The 10,214-nt window shown below is 43.7% G+C and overlaps 1 protein-coding gene and 1 long non-coding RNA gene across 3 annotated transcripts; both read left to right on the forward strand.

Moving 5' to 3' along the window:
* Window positions 1-570: 570 nt before the first annotated feature.
* LOC109748819 (uncharacterized) lies at window positions 571-4,518 on the forward strand. Of its 2 annotated transcripts, none has more exons than XM_073499622.1 (4): window positions 571-844; window positions 3,309-3,409; window positions 3,584-3,777; window positions 4,062-4,518. In XM_073499622.1, exons 2-4 carry the CDS (start codon window positions 3,320-3,322, stop codon window positions 4,258-4,260), a joined length of 483 nt encoding a protein of 160 aa, XP_073355723.1. In that variant the 5' UTR covers window positions 571-844; window positions 3,309-3,319; the 3' UTR covers window positions 4,261-4,518. The 2 variants fall into 2 exon arrangements, with proteins under 2 accessions (XP_073355723.1, XP_020163427.1); XM_020307838.4 differs by having other exon boundaries at window positions 623-844; window positions 3,306-3,409.
* Window positions 4,519-6,792: 2,274 nt separating this feature from the next.
* On the forward strand, window positions 6,793-9,749 carry LOC109748817 (uncharacterized). The gene is made up of 4 exons (XR_005755501.2): window positions 6,793-7,018; window positions 7,285-7,403; window positions 8,764-9,227; window positions 9,326-9,749. It is a non-coding gene; the product is annotated as an uncharacterized lncRNA (long non-coding RNA).
* The last annotated feature ends 465 nt before the right edge of the window (window positions 9,750-10,214 follow it).

Raw genomic sequence — 10,214 nt, forward strand, 5'->3', positions numbered from 1 at the left:
GTCGTTCTTCAGTTCGCTTTCTTTTTTTATTCTTTTTCTTTTTTCTCATCTTTCTTGTTTTCTTCAGTGCGCTGTTTTTTTAATTTGTGAACCTATTTTTCAAATTTGATGAACTTTTTTTAAATTCTATGAACTTTTTTCAAATTTGTGAACAATTTTTCAAGTGTGTGAACCTTTTTTCAAATGCGATGAACTTTTTTTTAAATGGGATGAACTCTTCAAAATCGATGAACTTTTTCCAAATTCGATGAACTTTTTCCAAATTCGATGAACTTTTTTCAATTCCGATGATTTTTTTCAAATTTGTGAACATTTTTTCAAGTTTGTGAACTTTTTTTCAAATGCGATGAACTTAAAAAAAATGGGATGAACTCTTTTCAAAATTGATGAACTTTTTTCAAAATCTATGAACTCAAACGCATCGGGCTTTTCGCTAGTAATCCAACGAGCTCAAAAACATAAAAATCGGAGTTCGCATAAAGAAATTGCGACCAACCATACAATGTGCACCTCATGCAATCCTTGAACTTTCTACTGGCTAGTGGAAGCGGTCGACAGGCCGCACGTACGTGTCCGCTTCTGATTCTTTCGCTCCGAAAACGTACGTGAGTCACGAAATCGAGATAAGTTGCTATCCACTTATTTTTGTGTCGGCCGGGGATATATAGTGGATGGACTCCGAGGCAAATAAAACTTGGAATCCATTCGCCCGCGGACCCTGCTTCCCCCACAACCAATCCAAGACCGTACTGCTCCGGTGAGGTTTCTGTCCCAATCTCCGGCGAGTTTTGGTTCCTCCCGAGTAACCGATCCCTTAGCCATTATATTGCTGCGCTTCGTACAGGTAAGATTCCTCTGTTCATCCATCGACTCCTCTTTTTCTGCTAGTTTAGTTCTCCCGACGGGATTAGGAGCCACTTTCCGGCCGGGAAAATATCGTTCAGAAACCAACATTTAGTGAAAACAGATAAAAATCAGCATGCGAAAATGATGTTTTGAAGTTTTGGGAAAATCTAAAAAAAAGAGGTCAACATAGATGATGTTCTATTGCCGTGCAAAATTTTAAATTCAATCACATTACGTGATGTCAGCTATGAAAAAGACAAAATTAGCATTGAATAGTGCCAATAGTAATGACACTATTCACTGTCTCAATTTGTCTTTTCCATGGCTTGCATCCCGTAATATGTTCTTACTTGAAACTTCACATGACAATAGAACATCATCCTCTTACCATCCCTTTTTTTTTTTGAAAATTTCAAATGCGTTTTTATAGAAAATTTGCTTCGCATGTTGGTTTCCGTATGATGTTCTTCACTTTCCAGCTACCCTCGAACTGTGGTTTGTGTTGTGTGGATCGGCGAGAGCGACGACGCTTTGAGCACGTCCGTAATTTCTATTCTTCGTACTCTCCTATGAGTGTCCAACTCGGCTTCTGCCCTTTAATTTGGGGAAAAAAAGTGAATCTCGTGTTTCCGTCGACATCAACTTTTGGTGTGGTGTGGCACATCAAGGCATGTCGACCGCGCGCGTCGACGTTGATGGGTGAACCGGACGGACGGTCCCTACACGCGTGCAGTGCATCATCACGTCTGTATGCACAAATGTGCTTGTCTCCGGTGGTCGGCTCAGAGTGCGAAGCCAGCCAAAATCTGTCATGTGGTACTTTGTACGCATCTTCATGTGGTAGTATGGACCCTGCATCACATACACTACTTGATGAAAACCTGTCACGGACAAGTAAGGCCCTCTCACTCCTCTCATATCCATCACCCCTCTCGCTCTGGCTCCCTACACTCAAAAGGTTTGGTTTCCGTTCCAATCCCCGGCGAGTTTGCTTCCTCCAACGCTTCATTGGTCGAGATGGGCTGGCCGCCTCTTCCCTTCTCTCCCCGTGCGCTCGTGCTTCCAGGCATTTAGGCCGTGTTTTTCCTCCCTCTTATTTTGCTGGACGCTTCATTGTGTAGGGTTCGGCGGTCACTTTCTTGATTTCGGCCGGTTCCCGTCGACTTGGAGCTATAACGTAAAGATTCCTCTGCTCCTCCTCTTTTTCAGCTACTCCTCCCGTTCCGAGTTACTTACCACAGAAATAGATAGACTCACTCCGTCCTGAATTACTTGTCGCATAAATGGATAGAATGTGACAAGTAATTCAGAACGGAGGGAGTAGCTTAGTACCCCGGGAGATTGATTTCAGTTCTATTTATACCAAAATGTGTTAGTTCACGGTGCCTCTATCTTGATGACTATTTGCTGATTTAAGTGTGGTTTTTTGCGAGCTGCAACCTCGCTTGTCTCCGCCATGCTTTTTTCCTTTATCGAAGGGGCTACACAGCTCCATTTTCATTACGGCAATGGAGTCACAGTACAAGCACATCAAGTACCCATTGCGATCATACTTCCCTAGATACTTAACCACATCTAAAGGATGGGATGTCAGTGACCACATAATCCAAACTACCACATGAAGCGACCAAACACAACTATCATCTTGACACACTGTTATCCTATCAAAATCAATAGAGTCGTCGGACAGCAGGGCCACATCCATGCCAGTGTTTGGAGACTTCTCCCACCACAGGGCAGAGTCTTTTAGAAATCTCACTAAGCAAGCCTTGCTGCAGCACGACCCATGATTACAGCAAACACAGAACAAACATCACATTAGGCTGGTCGTAATGGAGTATTATAGGTAGTATCATGCATGCTAACTAAGCAATTTTGATGAGGTGACATAGAATTAAATGAAGAAAGAGAGGCTTGAGTATCATATCAGGATACCGTATCATATTAAATGATGTACTATTTTGTGTCATGCATGACAATAAATATAGTTCTATATGATATCAACATATGATACTATGCATTACGGATGTAGTATCATACACTACTATCATATGCATGATACTAGTATATGATACTCCCCGTTACAACCAGCCTTAGTAAGATCAGTAGGCAATACACTTTGAAATCCTTGTTTTTTGACCAATAGAAACAACAGTACGGTCTTTGCCCATAAAGGCCGGCAACAAAGACACCACTACACAGAACTCAGAGTTTTCGCCATGTTTGGTGGGGTAGGAATTCTTGACACCGCTCCACTCGGAGTCGTGTGAATCCTCGACAGATTTTTGGCTACATGCAACTGAATCACATATATTTTAGGAAGTTTAATTAATTAAATTATACATTTACCAACTTTATTCTTTTTTGTTTTTGCGAATACTTGCATTCATGCACTTGTTCATCTCCGTCTATCTATATGCGTGTGGCAATGCACTATTTAACTCATCTGCTCCGATTAGTAGTGAGATCATCGATGGGGAAGAAAGGTATCATGGTGGTGACCAGCATCCTCGCTGTGATGACGATCGTGTTTGGAGTCATCAGCGCGATTCTCTTGGCGCTGGTATGCACACATCGCACGCTAGATATTATGTCTTTGTCATTGTAATCTGCCAGATGCTATCTCTTTCTCACTCTAACCTTTGGCAAAGATTTCAAAATAAAAAACTTCGGCCAAGCATAATCTAGTTGATAATAATATTGTTGATCCTTCTTAACGGTGTGTTCATTCATGCAGAAACATCATCAAGATGACCGTGGTGAGTTCTCTACGTACCGGCGATCGCCGGCGATGACATGCGGCGTGGTAGCTGCCGCGTTGGCGTCGATGACGCAGATTCTTGCCAGCGTGGCCATCTGCTGCTGTGGGGCGTGGCGGAGAACTAAGGGGGCCAAGCGCATCGCGGCGGTGGTCTTCTTCATCATCTCATGGTATATAAATAATTTGGTTATTCACAACTCAATATCGGGCTGCTTTTTGTCGCTAATCAAGGAAAATATCGTCATTAAATTTAATGCTACAATTAATACTAGTCTAATGGCGTGGTGCGCTAAGTGGTGGCGTGGCCCAAGAGCTTTAGAATTCATTGTTCTTTTATCATTTCTCTTGGAATTTGAAAAATGAACTTTAATACATAATCTATATCTACTTGGTGGCTTGTTCATTTAACTTGTATAATTAATATGGTCTCTACGCCATGCGTCTATACTTTCAGGGTCCTTGCGATCATAGCAGTGCTACTATTTCTGGCAGGCGCCATGTTAGGGTTTGAAGGCTCTGCAAAGAAAACTGTTGGGAATGCTAGGATTGTCGGAGGTGTCGGAATTTTCGTGATCGCGACGTTTTTGTTTCTTGTAGTTGCCGCCCTTGAGGTTGCCTCATACCGCCTAGTTCGGAAGAAGGACCACTACTAAGCATACGTTGGTAATAATCCTCCTCTGGTGCCAAGAACATCTAAAGACGGCCGCAACGCTATTGCTCCTGCACCGCCAAATCAAGTCTAAGGTTAGCTCTGCCACCATGGCATGGTTGTCTTTGCCTTCCAAAGGAGGAGCGCTCTGTATGGACCGTGGTAGGTGGAAGGCGTATGCTTTGACCCATGCTACCATTTTGCGTGTTTTGTGTGTTTGTTACGGTTTCATTCAAATCATGAGAAAGAATTCAAAAGTTTATCTGCATTGCTTGAAACATATGTGCTTGTGAAGCTTTTTTGTATGTTACGAAAGCCATTATAGGTGGTTGCCATCTGGACTATCAAAATCATTAATGGGAATAAATGTCGCTACTCATGTGCGTCTCTTATCGCCATCAGAGTTTAGTTGGTTTCTTCTCACGGGAGGAGAAGGGTGGTTTGTGTGTTCGTGTGTTCTTCATGTATCCGATTTTAAAATGGAATATCTGTTGAACCGAGTGTGGACTATTTACACTGTTACATGCCTCGCGTTAAAATCTTCAAAACTAGATCCATTTTTATAGGCTTCAGTGAACTTCTGCAAGCGCAACTAGTACTCCCGTCCAGAACTAACTTGTGCTCATCGAAACAACATATGTGTACTTCACATGGTCGTTTAGTGTACTCCCGTGCAGCGCAAGATTGACAGATTGACATGTACTTAAAAAGGGTCTTAGTTTATTTTAGAATTCCACAATGAAATACTCATTTTCTAGCAATTATACTACTCCGAAGAAAAATAAAAAAGAAACCTGAAATTATTTTTAGAAATAAAAGTAAGCATGCTATTCTAAATCGAAGTAAGATCAAATTTTCTATTGTATTATATTATGGCTTGTCCTCCCAGCGTGGCAGAATCTATGCGCTCCAGACATGAAGCACACTACGTTGCACATGTAACATATATCTGGCCATATATCGGGCCGGGCTGGGCCAACCCGATGTCTGCGGGACAGGCCCGAGTTTGGCCCGGCTCGACAAATTCTTTCTACGCCCAAGTCCAGGCCCGAGTTAAAGCCCGAAAGCCCGAAGCCTAGCCCGACGACCCGACGTAAGGAAAAACTGCATGAAAACAACAGGAAAATCTGTCCAGCAAAAAGCAGAAGGAAAAGAACAGCATTACGGCACAAGTTTTGACAGTAAACACTAGCAAACAGCGGTACTAAACTACAGCAAAACAGCAGCAGTTTTAACAGCAAAACATCACTAGTTTTGACTGTAAAACAGCAGGAAAACATCTCTAGTTTTGACAGCACAACAGCAGCAAAACATCACTAGTTTTGACAGCAAAACAGCATGAAAACATCACTAGTTTCAACAACACAACGGCAGCAAAACATCACTAGTTTTGACAGCAAAACAACACCAGTTTTGACAGCAGGACAACACAGTTTTATAGCAAAACAATAGCAGTCTAGCATCTAAATGTTCCAGTTTCGACAACATCATCTAAACGTTCCACTTTCGACAATAGCATCTAAAGTTCTAAACGTTTCAGTTTCGACAAACACAAGCGCATGAATATCATTACAGTCTGGAACCAAAATAAAGACTAGTAGATGGCTGGCTGCCATCTCGCCATGCGTTCTCTGAATCTTCTCTTCTCATTCTAGCACTCTAGCAAGAACTATACAAGATGCGATGAGCAGAAAGTTAGCGGTTGTATAAAGTACAACTTAACAATTGACATGAACAAAGAATAGAGATGTTACACTCTTCATCCGAAGATGAATCTTCATCATTATCTAGCGCAATCACTTCTTCTATCTTTCTCTTATTATCTACAACAATAGATTGGGTTAATAATCATTTGCAAGCAAAACATACAAATAAGAATGTGAAACAGACAAGATTACAACACATACCTTCTTTTTCTGCATGCAACGATACAATCTTGCAAACACATTAAGGCCTCAACCGTCTTTGGTTTAATTAAGTGAGCTTCGGTTCGGGGTTATAACCTTCTTACTCAAGCTGAAAGTAGATTTTGAAGCAACACCTGACACAAGAACTGCAAGGATATCACATGCCATTCTTGCTACCTGCGGATAGCTAGCTGCAGACTTACTCCAAAAATCCAAGATATTGACATTTTCATTCAACCTCTTCGCAGATTCAGCTAAATACAATTCCAATTCAGATTTCTCTTTATGTGAGATCATGCTTTCCACGTATCGATCATAGTCAGAAAAGGCACCAAGTCCACAAGTGCTTGATGATCCACTTGTTGCCAAGTTTTCATTGACATGTACACCACTACCATACTCATTAAATAAAGAAGTCGTCGGACGTGATGTATCTGCACACGAGCACATATGTGCTCTTAATCTGCGCCGCCGAGTAGAGCATCGGGATAGGTTGCATTTAATTCACGGGCCATGGACTGATGCGTCGGTAAATGGGAAAATACTGATATACGAACGCCGATGTGGACCAGGACCATGACGGATAAACGTCCGCCGTCGACGGATAAAACCAGAGCCGTGGCTCATGACGTCATGTCCCTTTCCGATCCGTGGATCAGGAACCATGCTTTCGGTTATTGCGGCAGATCCAGAGTAAATGCGGGGATGCCGGTCTGGGACTCTGGGTGGACTCGTCCCCTACCTCAGTCCGCTCGATTTTTTCATTAGCGATAGAGTTCATCTGCGAAGAGGCCCTCACAAGTCTGTCCGCCGTCGGTGAAGATGGAGGGAGTTCTTGATGCAGCTAATTGTGCGGTATGAATCTGAGGCACTTGTATCGGCTCTCATTTGATTTTTCTTTCTTCCCCGCTAGCAGATTTTGATTCAACATTTTTTATGTTGCTAAATGTGCATCCCGCACATGACTCCGCCATGTGCACGAGCTTGATCCAGCTCGTGCGTCGTCGGGTGTGCTTCCATTCGGGCACTCCCCGCTAGCAGATTGACCGTGTTGGAATAGGTTAATGCATTATACGGTGAGCAAACCACCATTTGTTGAGCAAACGTTGTCGCCGATGCAGGAGCTGAAGGCCGACGGGCAGATCTGTGAGGCGCAGGGGGTGGCGGCCGGGGATGGTGTGTGTGTGTCTGAGCAGTCGACTGGCGAGATGAATCCTAAAGACCATGGCTGGACCTGAAGGTACGACAGTATGTAGTTTTACAGATTTCTGAATTTTCATGATGGTAGCTGTACATGGAGGTAGCACACTTCTTAGTCAGAACTAGGTCTGCTACCCCGCAAAAAAGAAAGAAAGAAAAGAACTAGGTCTGCTGCAAGAATAGATGATTCTGTCAGGAACTTTGATACTGAAAAGGGTTAAGCAACTTGGTTGTGATACTAGCATTTTCTGACCACGAACACTGCAGCCACTTTGTGACAGTACGAAGGACCAGAGCGCGAATTGGAATGCTTCTGTTACCTTGAAAACAAGTGCTACAACATAGTTAACAAAATATAATCAGAGTGTGAATTTCAATGCTTGTGTTACCTTGAAAAGAATTGGTACGGCATAGTTAAGAAAATGTAATCTGAGTGAGGATTAATCAACTTGCCTTTAGTTGATTATTAAACAAATGTACTGAAAAGGGTTAAACAATCTGCCTTATGTGTTTGTATACTCAATTGATGCAGAGTGAGGATTGGTGCACCTGCACCAGGCTGGAGACCCTATCCTAATTGAGCAACTGCCCTAGGGGGGGACTAGTATAGGATCTGACCTTTAGGTGAGATCATAGGATCAATCCCAAAATTTCATATTTAGACAATTCATTTTTTTTTCAACATACCTACGAGGAATGTCTACAACTCCAGAAAAAATCACGGCCCCCCTCGGGGGTGGGTCGGCACGTTTGAGTCCGCAAGTGACAGTTGTGTGGGTCCGAGCGAATGCTTTGTGCTCCGACACCGACAACAGTGGCACTTATGGGTGTCGCTTCCCTCTTGGGGGCGTTGTTGTGGGTCCCAAGCGAAAGCCCTAGGGCTCCCGAGCGAAAGCCCTAGTCTGTCCTCTCGGACTCGATGACAGTGGCGTTTGGCGCCATTACCCTCTTGAGGGCGTCGTCGTGGAGCCTCGGTCCCTCTCGGTTGCAGATGGCCTACGACGTGATGGATAGGTCTGTGTGCTGGGTCGTTGTGGGGCTGCAACACATGGTCCTTGTGGCAGTTAGGATAGAGTTCCTAACCATCAAGGACTGGCAGTTAGGATAGCATCTTAGAGTAGCATCTTAGCAGCATCTCAGCATATGCTTGGCTGGCTAGCAGTCTATAAGTATGTATCCCCAACCCCTCAGGTTGGCATGGCATTCTGTGAGAAATAAACCAACGAAAATTGTCCCAACTCTCCTAGTGTCATCCACAACTATCAATGCTCAGGTTCAAAGGTCTAACACGACGTAGGGTTTGCCTTTCCCTGCCATGTCGCGTTCTCGACTCTGCTTTCTCCTATCCTATAGACGTGTTAATGTGGCCTCCGTTCTCAGTCCCTACTTTCTCTTGGCAGGAGCGGCACTCCATGGCCCGGAGCGAGGGGGTTGCCTCTACGGTGAGGCGGTCCTTTTCGGAGTTGGCTCGGTCTGTTTGGTACCCTGGTGACCGGTGGTTTCTTCAGGCGGCTCGGCTCCGGTCTTGTCCAGTAGTATTGGGTGTTATGTGTTAGGGATGGTGTCTCTTGGTTTAATGCTCGGTGTTGGTTTAGTGGTACTTGTGCCACTAGACCATTGCCGTTTTATTTTTCTTTGGACCTGCTTGTATGAGGGTTTCCTCACCACTTTGTATCAGTTCGGCCATTGGTGCCTTTATTTATAAAGGGGAGCGAAAGCCTGTTTCGAGAGAGAAACAACCATTTCCCAAGCATAATATTGGCGGGGGTATTGGTTTGCGATGAGAAAGTGGAGAGCTTTGAATGGGTGTCCGATGAATTTACCAGGATGATGGGGGCTATTGAACCAAAAGAAAAACTGACAGGTGAGTTCATATGAATTACATAAAAAAATAGTGGCTTCACTGTATTGCAATACTTGTTAGGACATAAGCAACATTAACCTTTTGATCTTGCTGTGCAGACCAAAATCGTGCAATGGAGGTTGCATCAAGAATGTCATGCCTAGTACCGCACACTGATGGTGCAAGGGCATGTCCTGAAGAAGGCAAAGGAATCGTTGGGATCCTTGTACACCAAGAAGAGCGAGTTCCGGGAAGAATTTTACAAAGTTGTTAGTTCACATGCTAACAATAGATGAGTTTGAGGAAGCTTGGAAACTCCTGATGGAGAAGTACAACTTGCTGACTCACCCATACATGACACAGCTGTATGAGATCAGGCACAAGTGGGCTAAGCATTATTTCAAGGGGGATTTCTGTGAAAAAATGATGAGCGCAAACCATATGCTTAAGAATATGTGCCACCAGGCTTCCCTATGCATTTGTTTGTGAGGAAGTACATGAGGCTGCAATTCAACTGGGAGTCAAGATGAAAATTATGAGAAGAGGACCGTATTGGTTGATTATGCACATAACAGGGTAGACCGCTTATGAGGGATAACTTGGCCATCAAAAGGCATGCCGGCAAGTTATACACATGGCAAGTGTTCAAACAGTTTGGTCATTTCTTTTAAGAATGCAGAGCATACCAGGTGAGGGAGATCGAGGAAGGGAAGATGTATGCCGCCATACACACAGAAGCAGAACAGAGAGAGAAGTGCTGCTCATAAAAGCATTGTCGCTTCCGTTTTCAGGTGTTGGACTTCATAGGGGTGAAGGGAATTCCGCAAAAGCACATAGTGAAATGATGAACTCGGGATGCACGGGACATCCTCAACACCTTGTGCATTACCAAAAAAGACCATGCACACAAAAATCCATTTAGCTTCAGGCATTTCAATATGTATATTCATTCCATGGAACTAGTTCGTCTGGGTGTCACAAGTGTGGAAGCTTATGATCGTCTAATAT

This window comes from Aegilops tauschii, chromosome 5 (assembly GCF_002575655.3).
Source record: "Aegilops tauschii subsp. strangulata cultivar AL8/78 chromosome 5, Aet v6.0, whole genome shotgun sequence".
Lineage (NCBI taxonomy): Eukaryota > Viridiplantae > Streptophyta > Magnoliopsida > Poales > Poaceae > Aegilops > Aegilops tauschii.